Source organism: Cornus florida, unplaced genomic scaffold, assembly GCF_030987335.1.
Source record: "Cornus florida cultivar Cherokee Brave unplaced genomic scaffold, ASM3098733v1 CherokeeBrave_3.0.0_Hap2_Chr11, whole genome shotgun sequence".
Classification (NCBI taxonomy): domain Eukaryota; kingdom Viridiplantae; phylum Streptophyta; class Magnoliopsida; order Cornales; family Cornaceae; genus Cornus; species Cornus florida.
The window spans coordinates 90490024-90512064 of NW_026775581.1; the positions used below are offsets into that span (position 1 = coordinate 90490024).

Below are 22041 nucleotides of genomic sequence, written 5' to 3' on the forward strand. Positions count from 1 at the left end.
TAGCCCAGTCATGGTTGTGATGGACGACAGTAACTTGACTGACTCACTTAAGACAAGCTAGCTCCAGGTTCATCCACTTTTAGGGTTTTACATTGTCATCATCAAAAGGGCAACCAAGGACCAACCCATCCCCTAATATATGTGTCTGTGTGCGCGCGCGCCCCTATATCCCACAACTGATCCATCAAATTAAGGTTTAGTGTTTTTTTTTATATATAGCTAACAGCCTAACAAGCACATGCAATTGTATCCATCAAGATTTGTAATACTTGAAAAAAATTAAATTACAGGAAAAAAAAAAAAAAAAAAAAAATCTATCAATTCATTTCTATTTTCTTGAAGCATCTTCCGCAATATTGGACAATCAATTTCTCTTGAGTGTCACATATGAGAATCAATACGGTTGTAAATATGATGAAGACCAACATCGGCAATTTTATCCATTTTGCAAGAGTTGTTTCAGTGAGTATGCCTTCACGATGACATTATTCAAAAGTGATTAGTCTCACTCAAAGGTTGTGAATATCTATCAAATAAGTAGTGAGGTCTAGGAAGATGAAATTTTAATAAACTTGGGCCATTTCTTCTCCCTTTGAAAACTAGCTATAAATCCCATTGGGCATTCTTTTACTGTTATAGTATTATTCTACGAGAAATACTTGCACTTGCATCCTGCGAGGATGAGTTTCATCTTCCCCAATGACGTGGTGTCCCTCCATGCTAACAAGTGTCCAGAAGTAAAAAATAATAAAAATATGGGTAATACCCATTTGTCACCCCTTTCTTTCTTTTTCTCTCTAACTGCGCCGCAAACCCATCCTTGTCGAAATATGAACAGCAACTCATTCAACTCTCTCTCTCTAGCACTCTCTTAATCTCTCTCCTTGTTTCCATCTTCTCTAAGTTCGGGACTTGTTTATAAAAAGATGGAAGAAGGTTGTAGATTGCAAGATTTTTGAATTGAGTAATCAAATTTAGATGATTCTAGGAAATTAAGAAATTTCTAACCTAAAGAAATGATTGAAATATGAACAGCAAGAACACTGTGGTCACAACTCTCTCTCTCTTCTTGTTTCCTGCTTCTAGATCGACCTCTCCACAATCGGTCGCCACCAAAGGGCGGTAGCATCACCACCATTGACGAGTGACGGCAGAGGTAGCAACACCATCCCCATTTCAATGCCCTAAATTACAGAAACCAAATCCTTCAAAACACTAGAAAATACCATCACAACTCCCCCTCACTACCATCATATTATTCCTCCTCCTCCTCCTCTTGTCCCGCTGCCATTGTCTTTCTCGCCGCCTCAATCTCAATCCCAATCCATAACTAACTCTATCGAAGAAGACCCAAATCTGTTCAAAGTTTATGCTTGGTAATAAACGCATCTATACTCTTTTATAATTCTTCAACCATCTTTTCTTTTCCTCGTAGATTATTTTCTTCCAAACACCCAAAACTCTTTCCTTTTACCCCTATTTAAATACAGCTAAAAACCCAGAAAAAATACGGAGCAAAAATCTGATCTTTATATATATATATATATATATATATATATATATATATATATATATATATATAATCATTATAGTTTAGAATTACTGGGTTTCAGAGAAAAAGACGTTGGATTTGATTTTTGATTGTCTGACCTGGGTCATTTTCTTTCAGTCAGTTGAGAGAAAAAGATGATGGGTACTAAGCTTGGAGCTTTGGTGTGTGTTTGGTTTGTTTTATTGTGGGTAGATTTGTGGTGGAGAAGAACAGCTTGAAGGTTACTTCACCTGACCGGTTGAAAGATGTTTATGTTGGACACGTTTATTCATTAAACATGGTGTGGCCTATATTCTCACATTATTCTAAACACTTACACTGACACAACGTTATTGGAAAGTTATAACTACGTGGTTTTTGGGAAGTTACGGTGGTTTAATAATAACTGCCATTTTGAATCAAAATAGAAAAGAGGTCTTGTATGATGGATTACTTACTTCTCGATTTTATTTTTTTACAGAATCCTACAAAGGTCCCATGTCTAACAAGTACAGTCTGTGTTGTCTCCATCAAGTACACGCATCAAGACTTGTATAGGCGTGAACGTTATTAGGATTTCTCACTTTGTTTTGCAGGCATTAATCAATCTGATTTCATGGCTGGAGGTAATGCGATCTCTTTGGACTTGATGGTTTCTTTCATTTGGTATCAGAGCGATACCTTTTGGCTATGTTGTCGTTCTTTTTTCTGGCCTGTAATACTTGTTTAGCGGCTATGTCGCCGTTGTCTTTTTGGCCTGAAATATTTTCTTTGTATTTTATTTGTTCTGTATTATTTTTGGTGGGTGTGTTTCTGTCTGTAATATTTTTCTGGTACTGTTTTATCGTTTGGTTACGTTGGCCAGAATGAAGTGGTAGAATACTACACCCATACGGATTGCAATGAATAAAGTGTTCAGACCCGAGCGGTTTAAGGACTGTTTTAAATATGAGAGAATCTCATTGTAAATTTATGCAGTGGGTACAACGTTTTCTTTTTTATGGTAAAAGTGATTCAGTCCTGAGCGGTTTCACGACTGCTTTAAAAAAGGGTGAATCTCATCATAAGACCACAAAAGTTGTTTTATAATGAATTTTTATTTTTGCAGATTACTCTGGAGTTGTATAGTTTTGAAAATTTCTATACAAATGAAGAATACTCCAGAGTTATACCATTACTACATATTAAAAAAATTCAAGTCTAGTATATTCTCATACATGCAATTTATTAAAGTATGAGTATTACTATTATTTTAATATGTATTTTTAACCAGAGAGTAGCCACAGCATCTTTGGTTATTGGTTTTGTGATATAAAAAAAAAAAGAGTTAGTTATAATATATGATATTTATATCACATAAAGTTTATGCATTAAAATGTTATAATTCATTCATAAAAAGTGTTTTATTTTGCCCTACAGGAAAATAGTCATTGTTTATGAATGAATGTGGATAAAAATAATTTTGGAATTAAACTGATAATGAATACAAATGTCCACAGAACTGTATCATTATCAGTTTAATATCATTAAAGCATATTTTATTCCATTATGGTTATATTTTTAAAAACATTATTGTATTAAAACCTTTACCCATAGGAAGGTTATAATGACACATTGTTTTGATAGGAAATTTTTTAACGTAGGTTAAGAATTTCAATAAAGTTTATTGTATAGTAGAGTAATGTTTGGCATGTTTTCTTTTTGCAGTAATTTTATTTGGTTCTGTCAATATTGGTTCATCTCATATCCCATTTTTAACTAGTGATAATTATTCAGATTGGAAGGAGAAAATCCTTCTAACATTGGGGTGCATGGACATTGATTTGGCACTTCGTGTGGATGAACCACCCATCCCCACGGAATCAAGTACGCTAAGTAAAAAGGCTTCTTATGAGAGGTGGGAGCGATCAAATCGCTTAAGTATGTGTCTCATTAAAAGTCATGTTGGGAAAAACATAAGGAGTTCAATTCCTGAATATACTAAGGCAAAAGAATACATGGCAGCAATTGAACAACAGTTTGTAAGTTCCGATAAAGCATTGGCTAGCACCCTAATGACCAAATTATCATCAATGAAGCATATGAGTAATAAAGGGGTCCGTGAACATATTATAGAAATGAGAGATATAGCTACCCAAATGAACTCATTGGAGTTCACTTTTTCAGAGACATTCCTTATCCAATTTATACTCAACTCCTTGTCTGCTGAATATGGGCCATTCAAGATTTCTTATAACACACGTAAGGAAAAATGGTCAGTTAATGAATTACTTACCATGTGTGTTCAAGAAGAGGGGAAATTGAATCAGGAGAAGCTAGAAAGTGCTCACCTAGCGACTCATGGCGAGGGACATATCAGAAAGGGTGTGCAATTTAAGAAGAAGGGGAATGCATCAACTAGCAAAGTTGACGATAAGGGTACCATTAAGTGCTTTTTCTGCAAAAAAAAAAAAAAGGGCACATGAAAAAGGAATGCCATAAGTATAAAGCTTGGTTGCTTAAAAAGGGTAATCTCTTTTCCTTTGTGCGTTATGAATCAAATGTAGTTAATACATTAAATGATGCTTGGTGGATTGATTCTGGTTCTACAATTCACATTGCTAATACCATACAGGGTTCAATCAACCTAAAGAGACCGACGAAAAGTGGAGGCAGTTGGAACCTACAGACTCACCTTACCATCTAGCTCTACATTAGAACTTGAAAGAACTTTTTATATTCCAACTTTTTCTAAAAATTTGATTTCTATTTCGAAACTTGTTGAATTTGGTTTTAATTTTAATTTCTTTAATACTTCTTTAAGTATTGTAAAAGATTCTGTTGTTATTGGTAATGGTATTTTGGTTGATGGTTTATATAAATTAGATTTAAACCCTGATATTGATTATAACCACTTAACCTTGCATGAAAATATTGACATCAAGTGTATGACTAAAACAGAGAAATCTTCTTCATTATGGCACAGGAGATTAGGACATATCTCCTTACAAAGAATTAAAAGATTAGCAAATGATGAAGTACTTGATATTCTTGATTTTTCTGATTTTGGTATTTGTGTGGACTGCATAAAGGGTAAGCAGACTAACAAAACCAATAAGGGTGCCAGAAGGAGTTCTCAAATTTTAGAGATCATACACATTGATATATGTGGACCTTTTCAAATTTCATATTTCAATGCTTAAAAATATTTTGTTACCTTTATTGACGATTGCACACGTTTTATGTATCTTTACCTTCTAAATGATAAAAGTGAAGTACTTGATACTTTTAAATCATATAAGGTGGAAGTAGAGAAATAAAGGGAAAAATAAATCAAGATAGTGCGATCGGATAGAGGAGGAGAATATTATGGTAGATATACAGAACAAGGACAAAAACTAGGTCCATTTGCAAAATTCCTTATGGAGAATGACATTATAGTGCAATATTCGATGCCAGGCACACCAGAACAAAATGGTGTGGCAGAAAGAAGGAATTGAACACTAGTGGACATGGTAAGAAGTATGATTAGTAATTATTCTCTCCCTTTATCTCTATGGAGTGAGGCCTTAAAAATCGTTGTGTATATCTTAAACAGGGTTCCAACCAAATCGGTTCCAAAAACACCCTTTGAGTTATGGAATGGTTGGAAACCAGGTTTACGACACTTACACATATGGGGTTATCCAGTTGAGGTCAGGGTGTACAATCCTATAGAGAAAAAGTTGGACTTAAAGACAATAAGTGGGTTTTTTATTGGCTATGCAGAAAAGTCCAAGGGGTTCAAGTTTTATTGTCCTTCGCATAAATCCATTATTGTTGAGGCGAGAAATGCTAGGTTTCTTGAGGATGTTGACATTAATGGGAGTTAACAATCTCGAAATTTAATTTTTGAGGAAACACAGGATTTGGTTGTTAAACCTGTGACTAAAGAACCTTTATCTGTACTTCAAGACATTTCTCAAGATGTTATTATGGAATAACAGGTAAATCAAGAAGTTCTTACCCACGAGAATCATATTGTCAATGAACCTGTTCTAAATGAACAAATAGAGTTAAGAAGATCCTCAAGAGTACGAAAACCTGCAATCCCCTCTGATTATGTTGTATATTTACAAGAAATTGACCATGATATTGGAATTGATAAAGGCCTAATTACGTTTTCACAAGCCATGAGTGGAGAAAATTCAAGGTTATGGCATGATGGCATGTTAGAGGAACTAGACTCTATGGCTAAAAATCAAGTCTGGGATTTGGTTCAATTGCCAGAAGAGGCTAATGCAGTTGGCTGTAAATGGGTTTATAAGACTAAAAGAGACCCAAAAGGCAAGATTGAACGATATAAGGCCAGACTTGTAGCTAAAGGGTATACCCAAAAGGAAAGCATTGATTACCATGATACATTTTCTCCCGTTTCTATAAAGGATTCCCTTCGTATTATCATGTCATTGGTTGCTCATTTTGATTTAAAATTACATCAAATGGATATGAAAATGACATTTCTTAATGGGGACTTGAATGAGGAGGTATACATGAAACAACCTGAAGGTTTTTATTCAGATAAAGAAAACAAATTGGTTTGCAAACTCAAGAAATCTATATATGGGTTGAAACAAGTCTCACGTCAGTGGTATTACTAATTTCATGATGTTATCTCTTCTTTTGGGTTTAAAGAGAATATCATTGATCAATGTATATACCTTAAGGTTAGTGGAAGCAAGTTCATTCTTTTGATCTTATATGTGGATGATATTTTGTTTGCCAGTAGTGACTTAGGGTTGCTACATGAAGTTAAAGAGTTTCTCTCTAGAAATTTTGATATGAAAGATATGGGTGAAGCATCCTATGTCATTGGCATAGAAATTTATAGGGATAGATCACAATGATTGATTGGATTATCCTAAAAGGCCTATATCAATAAAGTTTTAGAGAGGTTTCGAATGTTGGGTTGTGCTTCAAGTGTTGCTCCTGTTGTCAAGGGTGACAAATTCAGTCTAAATCAGTGCCCAAGAAATAATTTGGAAAGGGAAGAGATGGAAGTCATTCCTTATGCATCTGCAATAGGATGTCTAATGTATGTGCAAGTATGAACTAGACCAGACATTGCATTTGCAGTAGGAATGTTAGGCAGATACCAAAGTAATCCAGGAATGGATCATTGGAGAGCTGTAAAGAAAATAATACGATATCTACAAGGGACAAATGATTACATGCTGACATACAAAAGATCAAATCTTTTGGAAGTGGTTGGATATTCTGATTTTGATTTTGGAGGATGTATTGACGCTAGAAAGTCAACATCAGGATATGTATTCCTCTTTGTAGGAGGAGCTATCTTGTGGAAAAGCTTAAAACAGAAATCAATCACTTCCTCTACTATGTAGGCAGAGTACGTAGCATGTCATGAGGCTACAGGACATGCCTTATGGTTATGGAATTTTATCACAGATCTTAAAGTTGTGGATTCCATCTCTAGGCCATTAAGAATCTATTGTGATAATTCCGCTGCGGTTCGTTTCTGTAACAACAATGCAAGTGGGAGTTCAAATAGGTGGATTGACATAAAGTTCCTTGTTGTTAAAGAAAAAATTCAGAATTATCAAGTGTTAGTAGATTACATAGGAACAAGGTCAATGGTCGCAGATCCTATGACAAAAGGTTTGCCACCCAAATTATATAAGGAACATGTAAGACATATAGGACTTATTAATATGTCTTGTGTTTAATTTACTAAGACGCTTTAAAGTTTGTAATTGTATTTATGTTCTGATGAATTTTTTTTTTTTTTTTTTTTTTTTTTTTTTTTTTTTTTTTTTGTGTGTCATTTTTAAGGAAGTATACATAAAGTTTATAAATGACAAATTATCCTTTTGGATAATAAAGTAAGACCTTAGAATGGGTTTATGGGAGCTTATTCATACCGATAGTCCATTGGGACAATAAAGTTGACTTCCTTGAATAGTTTTTGAAATAACTATTTATAAAGTACTATCACATAAAGATATTTATCTAAAGAAAGACAGTGATATAATGATACATGGAAGGTAGCATTTGTATAGTGTAATTTTCGCCATGATTTTATACACTGAAATTATATATATATTAGTTCTCAAACCCATAAGGGTAATGAATGTGTTAATATTGGCCAAATGGGAGAATGTTGGACACGTTTAATCATTAAACGTGGTGTGGCCTATATTCTCACAGTATTCTAACCACTTACACTGACACAATGTTACTGGGAAGTTATAACTACGTAGTTTTTGGAAAGTTGCGGTGGTTTAATAATAATTGTCATTTTGAATCAAAATAGAAAAGAGGGCTTGTATGATGGATTACTTGCTTCTCGATTTTATTTTTTTACAGAATCCTACAGAGGTCGCATGTCTAACAAGTACAGTCTGTGTTGTCTCCATCAAGTATACGCATCAAGACTTGTATAGGCGTGAACGTTATTAGGATTTCTTACTTTGTTTTGCAGGCATTAATCTGATTTCATGGCTGGAGGTAATGCGATCTCTTTGGACTTGATGATTTCTTTAAGTTTATGGATGTGCAGATGAAAATGGGTCTGTTGCGGTGACAGAGATTAGGTATTGAGAGAGAGAAGATAGTGAAAAGGAGAAACAGGTTTAACCCGCAAAAAGGGCATTGCCCATATTAATATCATTGTTGTTGTGGACAGATGTCAAAATATTATAAGGCCACGTCATCAGGGAGGATGCATCCTCCGCAGGACGCAAGCATGACTCTTATTCTACAGGCTTGTTTTTAAAGCCCATAGTGGCGCATCTAGAACAAAGCAGTTATAAAGCTAATACCTAATTGAAATTCATATAAAGGCCCACTTAACAGAAACCCATTTGAGTATCCAACAAACAAGTGGCATCCCCAGAAACCAAAGAACAAAGAAGCACCCAGTGTGCTCATATCAACCAATCCTTTGCCCCGCACGTTCTACTTAATCCAACCCTATCCTTTTCCTTTCCCCTTTCCCTTTCACTTCCACCCCCACTCTTTCCCTCTTCCTTGCTCTGTTTCCATTGACAGAACAAAAAGCCCCCTTACAATGGCACTAGCTACAATCTCCCTATTACCCATTAAATCCATTAACATTTCTTCATCCACATCATCATCACCATCATCTTCTTCTTATAGGGCTCTCAATCCTATGCAACCTCCCTTCAAAACTTTAGCTTGCAGGATAGAGACACAAGATGAATATCAGAAAAATAGTAAGAGTTCACACTTCCAAGTTTAGCTGCTTTTGTCAATTTTCACAGTAAGAGGTGCAAACTAAATGAATTGTAACAAAACCAAAACTAATAATAAGTAAGACCACTCTGGAAATGCAGGGCCCAAGAAGTGGAGAGCCGTGGTTTCAACGGCGCTGGCGGCCGCAGTGATTATGTCTAGCTCCAACATGTCTGCTCTGGCTGAACTCAACAAGTATGAAGCAGATACGCGGGGCGAATTTGGAATTGGATCGGCTGCGCAATTCGGTTCTGCAGATCTCAGGTCCATCCAACTTAACAAATATATAATTGTACTTTTGTAGATATCTTTAGGTTCTGTGACAGTAAGTTGAATTCAGTGTTTATTGTTATGCAGGAAAGCAGTTCATATGAATGAGAATTTCAGGTGATTCTTCATCCTTGATTTGATTGCCTTTGCATAATGAATCCCCAGCACTTGAACTTTGTTGCAATGATAACAAAGGAAACAGAAATAAATTGAAATCTAAATTTAAGCTCAATTTCCTTCATTCCCTTCATTAGACACTAAACTTATAAAGGACTTAAGATTTAATCAACAAACTAGGTTCAAATGCGCATAAATAAAAAATTGTCTTCAATACCAATAAAATAGAAGCTTTACCAAACACACCAACTTTGATACTTTGGCTCCATATATAGCAAAACCAAAGAACTTACAATGCTTTCCAGCCACTAGGTTCATCTGAGTTTTAATTCTGCAGGGAACCAAAAAACACAAAAATTGCAAGTCAAATTTTACTTTTCCTGCTATTTTTGTTGTCTATGAAGTCATTTGGAAAACTATGTATCATGAACTGAATTTTCCATTTAGTTTATCTACATGCTACATCAGTTTATACTAATTAGAGTCGGTTAGGCTCTAGACATACCATAATTAAGTAACACAACATATTTTTAGTAAAATCTTGTGTTTATAATCAATCTAAATGACTGCTACAGACGAGCCAATTTCACATCTGCTGATATGAGGGAATCTGATTTTAGTGGTTCAACATTCAATGGTGCATACCTTGAGAAAGCCGTTGCATACAAAGCAAATTTCACAGGTAAAATTTCATTGTTTTTCACAAAAGAGGAATGGCATAATAAGTAGTCTAACCTGTATGACTACAAGTCTTCTTCCTTTCACCGTAAGTTTTTTATTCTAATTTCTCCTGTTTATTGATTACAATTGTCTTGGTCCTCCAGTTAATGCTTCCCTCATTTACGTCCTGTTGCACCACTAGCCGGGTTACATTTAAAGGCTCTTTTGCCCTGTCTCCATGGACATCTTGGTGCAGCCATCAGAGCCTGAACAATAACCCTGTGCCCTGGTTGTTGCAATCCTTGCACCTGATTCATACTGGAAGATGCACCTGATGATTTTATTTTCTTGTCCTTTATGTTGTTTGAGAGCTCCTTCCTCAGCTTCCCTGCTGAACCCCAATCATCACCATCAGCTTTCCCGATAATTGTTTGGGATTTAATCCCCGAGTGATGCAATTTGCTCCCATGCATGGGATTAACACAATCTTCATTTGAATCAATTCTTTCCAACTTAATTTTAGCAGATTTTGTAGGTTGAGTTTCCTTCTTCACTGCTTCAGTATTATCATCTTTGCACTCGGTTTGAGCTTTACCTACACTGTTTCCAGGAAAAATCTCTTTCAAATTTGCTTCTTTCCTTCCTGTCTCCTCAAATGGCTTGTTTCCTAGAGTAGGATTCTTGTGATTTACACCGTTGTTCTTAGAAGAAGCTAGGGATTTCTCCCAATCTCCTTTGCTAAGATTTGAAAATTCTGTTCCACATCCTGGAGGGAAGTCTCGAATAGCTGAAACCCTTCTTCGTGGAATACAAATTTTTGACAAAGTGTCAGGCAAGATTTTCAAATTAGTGGGCCTGTCCACCTGCTGAGCCTGACATCCAGCATCATTTTCATAAGGTTTGATACGGTCATCCTCTGAATCACCAGCACTATCCTTTGTTACCTTTTTAACATCATCCCTTACAGTTTCCTCAAGTGGCTCACTTTTTACATCAAATTTCTCGAGATGCAAGCCTTTGTTCTTAGATGAGGCTAAAGCCTTCTCACAGTCTTCCCTACTAAGATGTGTTACATTCCCTCCACATCCCGAAGCGTAGCATCTAATATCTGGAACTTCTCTTCGTGGAATATACATTTTAGACGAAATATTGGGTGAAATTTTCGAACTACTTGGTGTATCAACCTGCTGAGTGGGAGACACAACATCAATTTGAAAAGGTTCCACAGAATCATAATCCGAATCACCCATACAATACTTTATTACTTGTTTAATATCACTCCTTACACCGTCCTCAAATGGCTCGGGGGCAACCGTTGGCTCTAATTTAAAATTAGAGGGTATTTCATGAATTTCTGAATGAACTAAACTCCCCTTAGACACAACATCAATCTCAAAAGGCTTTATAGACTCATTCTCCAGGGCACTAGCATCAACATTGTGGCCCAAACAATTCTCAGCTATACCAACAAAAGCCAAATCTTTGTTTTGGGATCCCGATATTTGTGTACCAAATTTCTCAAACCCTTTTGGAAAATCACGGATTGCAGACACCCTTCGTAGCTTATACTTATTTGGAACATAAAAAGCAGCATGCCTGTTATTTTCTGATTCCTTCCTCTTCAGTTTCTCTCCATGAGAACCATAACTGGATACCGGAACCATTCTTGGGTACGATGGAATCTGGCTCAAAAATGAACTCCCAGCTTTCACCAATTCAATTTCCATAACAAATAAATAATAACGCAAAATTAACATTAACCATATTTAAAAAATAAATAAAAGAAGAAGAAACCACACCGCCATCAATCCAATATGGTACTCTTCAAAAGAAGGCATAATAATGAACGGAAGAATCTGAAGCATGAATATCTAACCAAACTTCAACAAACAAAGAGAATAGCATACAACTAATGCTTGCTAATGACCTAAGTCACACAGAGCAAGAGCTGAGTGTGAGTGGAGAGCGGCATAATCTGTGCCCAAGAGCAACATTGGTTTAGAAGAATTGTGTGATGTACCATATATTCAAGATGAAGCCATATCACTATACTATTATGTTGCATTGGGGAGTACAAATCAGAGTCTGAATTTAGAATTGGAGAAAATTTAATTTAAACTTTGAACAGAATTTCCCAAAATTTCAAATCCAAGGCGTGATTTGGTACTCCCAAATATATCATTATACATGTTTGAAACTGGGTTTAGAATTTGTTTTACTATACATAAACATATATATATATATATATATATATATATATATAGATTGATATATACACATAAATACATCTAATAAAGAGGGTAATCTGCCATTCTATGCTTCTATTATCAGTTGGTATATTGCTTTTTAATGTGGGAAACAGCCCAACAGAATAAATACGTACACTATACATATTATTTTAAAGATGTTAATATCTATGGGGTAAAGAATGAAAGAGATGGAGGTCCTCTTGAAATATTACGGAATTAAGTAGATAAAAACCAAGAAAAAAAATACAAACAGAATCAGCACTGTATGATCGATGGCAAGAGTTAACTCACCAGTAGTAGTTTTTAATGTCGATCAGGAAGAGGATGAGGCAGGGTGAGATTTGCTTGGGGGGGGGGGGGGGGGGGGGGGGGGGTGGCTGCAGTCGAGCAATTTAAGGTTACTAACTTCCAAAAAAAGCAAAAATTTAAGGTTACTCACACGTGCCTTCCCTACGTGGCTGGTCTAACTCGTGGGTCTTGAGCAAGTTTTGGTTTGGGTTTGTTCAAAGGTGTTGGAGTTTGGCGTGGGACGATTGGTGGGTCCTAATCCGAGCAGTCTAAACATGTTGGAATTGGATGATGAATTTTTTGGTGGCTTGATGTTATTGATAGTTAGTAATCTAATTTTTGACACAATTGCTTTTAATGTTTGAATTTTTTTTTAAATTTTTTTATTTTATTTTATAGTACTCCGTAACTGATATTTAGTTAAATTTATAAACGAAATAATTCTTAAAGAGTAGTATAAAGTTTTGAATCCTTTCCAAATTACAATATGAATCAACATTATTAAATTTAGAAATTTGAGTAGTCTTATCCCAAGTTTAACGCCTGTAGTTTCAATATAAGGTATATGTATATTTTTTTTTTTTTAAAAAAAAGAAAAACTTGTAGTTTCAATATAAGGTAAATGTATTTTCTATATATATATATATATATATAAATCTATTTTTTTTTCTATTTATAGGTTGATATGGTAAGCTGGTAATTTTCTTAAATTAAAATTTGGTGTCACTGAAATTTTGAATTTTTCTTAATTGACATGTACTAAATAAGAACGCATCCTTCCCAAGGCTTAACTTGAATTTATAAAAAAGACAATACTTGATTCCTCTTTTAGGAGGAGGATATCATCCTCCCCAGCTTATGTGGCACAATACAATTTAGGCATATGTTTAATGCGAATTCAATTACTCCATATATACTTCAATTACTTAAAGTTAACATGTGCCCCAATTGTATAACATTGATAATATATATATATATATATATATATATATATATGTAGAGTAGTGATCTCTTGCTCCTTGTAAAGCAAGAAAATTCTTTCGCACTTTCTATAGTAACCATTAGATTAATGGTCACATTTCAAATGCACCATATGCTTTCTTTTTAATACAAAACCACTATCATTATTTCTAGTTTCTAAATTTAATATTTGCCAATACAATTAATTATAATAATAAAAGGTAAGTACTAAAAAAATAAAAATAATGATACTATAATAATAGCAGTATTAAAGAAAATATTAAGAAAAATAACTAATTAACAAAGGAAATCTGAAATTTCATAGAATAATAGTATGTTTTGTTGTGAATCTCCTCATTACGTCAATAAATTTTTGTTACTATAGTGGAACTAGAAAAAATATATTGTGCAATTTATTATACAAACACTGAATACAAACCCTGTAAAAAAATTTGTCATAATAAATTGCACAATATATTTTTTTCTAGTTCTACTATAATAACAAAAATTTATTGACGTAATGAGGAGATTCACAACAAAACATGCTATTATTTTATGAAATTTCAGATTTTCTTTGTTAATTAGTTATTTTTCTTAATATTTTCTTTAATACTACTATTAATATACTATCATTATTTTTATTTTTTTAGTACTTACTTTTTATTGTTATAGTTAATTGTATTGGTAAATATTAAATTTGGAAACTAAAAATAGTGATAGTGGTTTTGTATTAAAAAGAAAGCATATAGGTGGATTTAGAATGTGACCATTAGATTTAATCTTACGGTCACTATAGAAAGTACAGAAGAATTTTCTTGCTCTATAGGGAACAAGAGATCACCACTCTATAGAGTAAGAAAATTCTTTCGCACTTTATATAGTGATTGTTAGATTAAATCTAATGGTCACATTCTAAACCCACTTATAGCTTTCTTTTTAATACAAAACCACTATCACTATTTTTAGTTTCCAAATTTAATATTTACCAATACAATTAATTATAACAATAAAAGGTAAGTACTAAAAAAATAAAAATAGAAATCTCTTCTTCTCTTGAAATCATGTCTCACCATTAATTGGAATTTTTTTTCTAAATTTTTTTTTTATAAGTGTTAGCAAATTGCATCCACGACTTGATACTAAAGTTGACATGGTCTGTTTGAGTGTAAAAGAAAATTAAAAATTACACTATTAACATACAAAACAATGAAACATCGACTAAAAAATAATAAAAAATTAAAAATAAAATCTACTTGATCAACCTAATGTAATCTGTGATTTGCACTACACTTCACTCATAAAAAAAAATTAATAGAGTACAATTTAAATTATTGTATACCTCCCTAAATGCATGCTATTTAAAAATTAGAAATTCAATCAATTTTTCTCTAGCTTTTTGTCACAAATTCTAACTAGTTGTCAGCACAATATAATTATTCATCTGTCATAATAAATTGCACAATATATTTTTTCTCGTTCTATTATAATAACAAAAATTTGTTGACGTAATGAGGAGATTCACAACAAAACATGCTATTATTATATGAAATTTCAGATTTAACATTTTCTTTAATAATGCTATTATTATACTATCATTATTTTTATTTTTTTAAGTACTTATCTTTTATTGTTATAGTTAATTGTTTTGGCAAATATTAAATTTGAAAACTAGAAATAATGATAGTAGTTTTGCATTAAAAAGAAAGCATATAGGTGGGTTTGGAATGTGATCATTAGATTTAATCTAATGGTCACTATAGAAAATGCGGAAGAATTTTCTTACTCTATGGGAGCAAGAGATCACTACTCATTATACGAGTTTGAAAATATACCACTAAAAAACTTTCTAGTTGGAGAATATTATAAATAAATCACGTATCTATTGGTGAGAAAAGTTAGCTTATATATTACATATATATGGAATAAATAATAATGTATATATTTTTATATAGATTTAAATAAATAAAAATATATAAAATATATATGTAATAATTTTATTTAAACCTAATATACAGATACTCTCAAAACGCTCCCGCTTTCAAAACCTACTACACATGTATTCAGTCTTCTTCTTTTTTTTTCTTTTTTTTTTTCGTTCCCAATTTAAAATTTTTTAGAATCCCTCTTTTTAGGGTAACTCTCTTCTCTCTCTCCTTGCAAATCTCCATATTCAACCTTTATAAGAATATAAACCAACTGAAACTCATAAATGACACAAAATTACACCAATCCAAATTTGCAGTATTCAAAAAAATTTATTCTTTCTTTTCATACTTTCTAGGGATGAGAGAGGAAAAAAAAAGAAGATACCAAACGGTTGTCCTATTAATTGAAGGTGTTGGGAACTTGGAAGGAATGAAAAACATAAATCTAACTTTGACCAAAAGTAGACCTACTAGAAAAGCTTTATTCATATAGATTAACGTCAAATTTTCATGTAATATTTTAATCTCCTACTATGTTTCAATAATATGTTAACATATATGAATATAAGTTTTTTTTTGACATATTTCATCCTTCCCGAAGAGACCCAAGTATTGTCCTTAAAAAAACATATGCTTAAATTTGACTGGGATTAGAATTTATCCTCCAACTCCGAGTGGGTATCTCAATCCACTAGTTGCAAACTTGCAATACGAATCTAGTCTTGTTCTAGAGCAGGAGTATGCGTGACTTTGTATTCATGGGGATCTTGGATAAAATTTGATCCATTTAAAAAATAACCTAAATTCATATCTGAATTGAATTCATGGTGGTGATCTTTAAGTTTTTAATCAATTTCAGATCGAATTAGATCTCAGAGCATACATGTGTTTCAAGCCCTAATAACGAGGCATTTACCACTCATTGCCATAATTTATCTTTCACCTACTGCCTAATTAACCTTAATATCTTCAAAAAGTTTTTTCCAATCAAGACTCATGTTCAAGTTATCTTATTAAACTCTTATAAGTCCATTTTTCTTAGTTGAAGACGATCTCTCTCTTGGATCTTTTAACATATATATACACTTACACTTTATATTGCATCTAAACAACTATGTGTACAGCATAACTATATACTATTTTCATTCGGATCTATTGAGATTCATGTCTAAATTACTCTTCCTTTCACTGTATTAACTAGTTTTTAGTATTCATTCAAAACATCTATATATATATATATATATATATATATAATTTACCAATGTTGTTGTCATTTACAGGTGCGGATTTGAGTGATACATTGATGGATCGCATGGTAAGGCTACTTATGGAGTTTTTTTTTTCCCCTCCTTTTTAAACCTGAATTGGTAGGAGATACATACATATATACATACATACATACATATATATATATAGCCATTTTATGTAAATTTGGTTCACACAACTAAAACAACCATGAAGTAATTGTAACAAAGAACAAAGTGAGTATAATTCATATGATCATAAAAAGGGTGCTAGGCATTTGAATGATATACATAGTACGTGTGAATGGTTGTAGGTTCTGAATGAAGCCAATCTCACAAATGCAGTCCTAGTTAGGACAGTTCTCACCCGCAGTGATCTTGGCGGTGCACGTATTGAAGGTGCTGACTTCAGTGATGCTGTTTTGGACCTCCCCCAAAAACTGGTACCTACAATTTTAACTTACTTTTATCTCACACACATATCTACTGAACTATTTTTTCCTTCAACCTCTTTTAGTTACTTCATTATATATTTTTGTTGACTTGTGTTGTAAATTTTTTAAGAGATTACCAAAGTGTTTGATATATTTTTAAATTTTTTTAGCAAAAAGTGAAAACAGCTAGAAGGAACTTGTTAATCTAGGAATTGAGCTTTCTGGTAGAGGTTGTGAAGTTAATATTGATTAAATTTTTGGCATAATTTTAGTAGTTCACAAATGGTCTTAGTTGCTTTTAATCATTCTGATATAAATATATTGATTAAATATGTTGTTGGTGATATAGGCTCTATGCAAGTATGCAAGTGGCACAAATCCTATAACAGGGGTGAGCACCAGAACAAGCCTGGGTTGTGGCAACAGCCGCCGTAACGCCTATGGTTCCCCATCTTCCCCTCTGCTAAGTGCTCCACCGCAAAAATTGCTTGACCGGGATGGCTTCTGTGATGACAAAACAGGGCTTTGTGATGCAAAATAGACAAAGCCAATACAACATCCTATATATCATGTGTGTGAATAAAACTATTCTGAATACAAGAAAGTGCACAATGAATAGAGACTGTTTAAAAGAGTAATTCAATTTTCAATACATGCAACAAATAGTGCAATTTTTGTGTCCAAGTATTTTCATTTCTTAAATTTTAACAGGATAATTTAATCTATATATTGAGGCTACTAGAAACATAAGATGACTGACATGTGTATCATTAAACTCTCATTGATTGAATTTTTGAAGTTATGTGCATTATGTATGTGTTGTTCATGTCTACTGTGTATTTATTTGTAACTAATCTCTGTGTCAAAGGTGCCATGGAGAACCCTTCATATTTCTCTGCGGAACTATCCTATTATAGAGATAGGTTTACATGACAAGTGTTAAAATGCCAAAATACCCTCCAAAAAATGCACTCATGATGAGGTGTATAGAGAACTACCAGCTAGCTCCAATCCTTCTATCCAAGCTCTTAAATGGGTCATTGAATGAGGTTCAAAAGATACAATTATTGAGGGAGACTTTTGGGAGCTGATGTGCCTAACTATTGTGTTGATGGTCATTTGGATAGATATCCAATTCTTACTACAGCAGAAGACACACACCTTTACTTTAAATGTGTGAAAAGGAAGGGCACCCATCATTGTGTCACTGTGTAGCATAAGGAGCTTTGAGGTTTTTGTTGCTTATATTCCTAGATATGTGTTGGATTTAGCAGCTGTGGATTGTAATCAATGTTCTTTATTTCTCATATCAATGGAACTTTTCTTGCCTTTGGTGGGGAAAAAATAAATAAATAAATAAATAAAATAAAACTAAAAATAAAAATTGAAAAAAGAAAATAGATCAGAGGTGAATCTGTACACTGTTGGTGGTATTATCTTTACATATGCTAGTATTATTTGGTACAGATGAGATCTGTTCATCCTGAAATATAAAGCACAAGTTGCTTTTGGGGTTTTCAGTTGGGATTTTTATTGTTATTGTTAAAAAAAATAATAAAAAAAAAGGAACCAAATTTAAGTATTTAGAAGTCAAGTTTTGACAAATTAAAGAAACCAATCAAGTTGCTTGGCGTTTACTTAAATATTTTTGTTTATAGAGTGGGCCAACAAACACAGCCCGAACAAAGTGTGCAACAGCAATCACTAGATAAAGAGATGGGTGTCTCCTTTAATAGCCTCGAGCAATTCCCATCAGGGAATGCCTCTTTTATCCTTTTATTCCCTAATTAGGGCACAAATGTTAGTAGATCTCATCATAATTTCACCTCTCATTTCTTTCCATGACATAATCCAATTCAGTGCAATGTAAACTAGACAATCCGTACAAAGAACATCATATCTTCCAAATATCTAGCGACCAGGATTATAAGTATTAGAATAGTACTGCACAGGGGCATGGCATGCATAAATTATTATGAGCTGTGATGTAGAAACCAAAATTATATACCACTAAACTTTCAAAGTTTAATAAATTAAATTATGGGTGTTTTAGCTGAAATTTAAGATGCATAATTTTTTAAAAAAATAAAATAAAAAATTAATCTTTTTACTTATTTATTATTTTTTTTTTTTCTCCAATCTTTTTACTTAGTTAGACTGCTTAACCAAAGTTATTAACATGTGTGTGTGTGTGTAAAGTATGTAGAAAGCCCAAACAGGCCCAGGAGGGCATATAAAAGTAGAACAGGCTCACCTACCTGACGGCCCAATTTTATATCCATATGAAACACAAGGCTACAAAAGTGTAGCAGCTCTAAAATACTTATGAATACAATATTTAGGGTAAAGTGTATTAAACCCCCCTGAATTATTAGGGTACGTGCAAGAAACCCCCTGAACTATAAAAGTTGAAAAAAATTCCCCTGAACTATTAGGGTATGTACAAGAAACCCCCTTGAATTATAAAAGTTGCAAAAAAACCCCCTTGAACTATTGGGGTATGTGCAACAAACCCCCCTGAACTATATATTTTTTTGCAGTTTACCCCATCCGAGCAAATTGATTGACTGAAAGGGACGATGAAGCTGAGAAATTTGTGGCTAGGATCGGAGTGGTAAATGTCGTCTGAGGAGTGTTTGGATAAGCCAAGAAATCTGTTGCTGGGATCAGTGGGTCTCCTATCATAGCTCCATCATAGCCATTGCTCCACCCGCCAGATCCGTTCATATATATCGCACTTCTCTGCACCGTTGCGTCAGCCCATCGCCATCACCGCCTTGCCCACCGTTCAGCTCACCTTGCTCGCCGGTCCATTCTAGCGTCAATTCCAAGCTCGTCGGCCCATTCTGCCATCTCCATAACCGAGCACACCGCCATCCGTGTTTCGAGCACACAGTCGTCCACAGTTCATCGCCGAGCCCCCTTGAGCTCGCCGCCGCCTCCACAGTTCACGGCCTAGTCAACCAAGCTCTCATCACAGTCGAGTCCTCTGCGCACAAGCCCCCATCATCCAAGACCGAGCCATCCCGCCGACCTCGGATTTCTTTGGTCTCTTCTCTCTTTCTCTCTCTAGCTTTCTGTTTTGGGTTGTGTTGGGTGAAAAATATCTTTTGGCAGAAAAAAAAAAATGTAAGAAGTGTATAAGTTAAAACAACGCCGTGTGTTATAAGGGTAAATTGGTCTTTCTAAATTTTCGGTGCCGAAAGCTGATTTTATGAGGGTAAATTGCAACAAAATCATAGTTCAGGGGGGTAAATTGCAACAAAATCACAGTTCAGGGGGTTTTTTGTAGTTCAGGGGGGTTTCTTGCAAATGACCAATAGTTTAAGGGGGTAAATTGCAACAAAATCATAGTTCGGGAGTTTTTTTTGTAGTTCATGAGGGTTTCTTGCAAATGACCAATAATTTAAGGGAGTTTAATGCACTTTACCTCAATATTTATTAAATACTATGGGGAATATTCCGAATTATAAAGCAAGTAAGAAAGTGTTGACATGTGTATGTTGGAATTCTAAATATGTCAGTGGGGGGATGAAAAGTGAAAACATTATACGCCGATACATATGCACTGCACTGCAGAGAAGCAAGACTGAGGGGACTGTGGAGGCTTGGTATATATCTGGGGGAGAAGGAAGCATAGAAATGATGCATAGTCACATGGAGTTGTTGCAGATGGTCAATGATGTGATCTTACTTAGCCTGCAAACAACATATATAATGAACTCTAATAATGCACTCACACACCACACCAATGCGCATGCATATCTACTATGTATATGGCCTGCTTCATTTGGACTTTAATTTGCAGTGACAAATATATGGGCATGTGGGTGCTTCTTTTTCTTTTCTTATGTGTAACAAATATGAAAGAGTATTGCCATTTCTATTATCACAAGTGACCAAAGAAGAAAATGAATTGAGAAAACAAACCCAAATCAAAATGGTAAACCTTGATCATGTCAAACTCAGCCACAAAGAGCCCCCCTCACTTTACAACTTGCAAGCATATATATTCCCCTTTCAATCTCACAGGTGGACTTCTTCTGCTAAGCATGCTTCTTTCTCTCTCTCTCACACACACACACTGAGAGAAGGTGAATTATGAGAGTAAGAAAGCACGCCCAATTATTGTGTCCCCTTTAGTATTGTCGACATTGCTTGAAAGGGACTTTAATGCTTGACTTCAACCCAAGCAAAATCATGCTTCAAGTCAATAACATCCCAAGAAACTAGATGATTGTGCTTGCTAGCTCCTTAGTCTTATAATCCATAAATATCGCTCGAACTTTGATTCTCTTTTTCTGTGAGTACTAAAACCCATGCAACTCTCTTCCAATGCACACATATATTATTGCTGATACTTGTTCCATCCTTCGGATTCTCATCCACTATAGGTTCAACTGGGAATTAAGCTATGCTGATGCAAGAAATGAAAGCATATTGCCATATTTTCTTTTTTATTAATTCTGCGTTTGTATCTCGGAATTTTCGATATACTTGAATGTTTAAACAATATTCAAGCTTTTAGTGTCTAGCTTCTTCATCTTGGTACTTCTCATCAGTTCTCTGCTGGCTTTCCAGCACAGGCTTTGATACTCGAAGAAAGGCAAGCTATATATATACTTCATATAATATTAGTCCAACTTGCAAGTAGTTACATAGTCTTAAAGAAGCTCTAACTTTGTTTTTACATTCCTTACCATAAACAGGTATGGTCTTTTGATACCAAGAGTGTGTTCAAATTGTTTGTCTTCACTATAAGTTGTTTGTATTGACTCGCACAAACACACCTAGCCCCTATTTTTCACCAGCCTGTTTACATACGTATGTCCCTACATTCATCAACCCACATCATGTTGTTTTCTTCATTAATAACAGTACTAGCTCTGTAATTTTTAGTTGAATGACTATATATTTTTTTTCCACCCAATAGTTAGTTTTGCACACAGTTCTTGATATTAGCACTAATATATGCCACAATCTTTTTGTGTTTCACATAACTTTTTATAAATTTGTCTCACTCTCCTTGCAGTCAGCTAGCAGGCAAACCAGCTGGTAGGACTACCTAGCTAGAAAGCTCTATTTTTGCTCACTCATGGAAGTTTTGAGCTTTTGTGGGGGCACATACAT

At 34.1% G+C, this 22041-nt stretch overlaps 1 protein-coding gene across 2 annotated transcripts; it reads left to right on the forward strand.

Moving 5' to 3' along the window:
- Window positions 1–2953: 2953 nt before the first annotated feature.
- Window positions 2954–17741, forward strand: LOC132282488 (thylakoid lumenal protein TL20.3, chloroplastic). Of its 2 annotated transcripts, none has more exons than XM_059784193.1 (7): window positions 2954–2957; window positions 8866–9028; window positions 9122–9151; window positions 9727–9833; window positions 16514–16548; window positions 16792–16920; window positions 17261–17741. In XM_059784193.1, exons 2-7 carry the CDS (start codon window positions 8919–8921, stop codon window positions 17450–17452), a joined length of 603 nt encoding a protein of 200 aa, XP_059640176.1. In that variant the 5' UTR covers window positions 2954–2957; window positions 8866–8918; the 3' UTR covers window positions 17453–17741. The 2 variants fall into 2 exon arrangements, with proteins under 2 accessions (XP_059640176.1, XP_059640175.1); XM_059784192.1 differs by lacking the exon at window positions 2954–2957 and adding an exon at window positions 8479–8745.
- The last annotated feature ends 4300 nt before the right edge of the window (window positions 17742–22041 follow it).

Bases quoted from the DNA above. Each gene is read 5' to 3' on its own strand.
- LOC132282488 (XM_059784192.1), top strand. From the start codon at position 8,580: ATGGCACTAGCTACAATCTCCCTATTACCCATTAAATCCATTAACATT. The intron at 16,549-16,791 runs GTAAGGCTACTT...GAATGGTTGTAG, and splicing joins ATACATTGATGGATCGCATG to GTTCTGAATGAAGCCAATCT. The intron at 16,921-17,260 runs GTACCTACAATT...TTGGTGATATAG, and splicing joins TGGACCTCCCCCAAAAACTG to GCTCTATGCAAGTATGCAAG.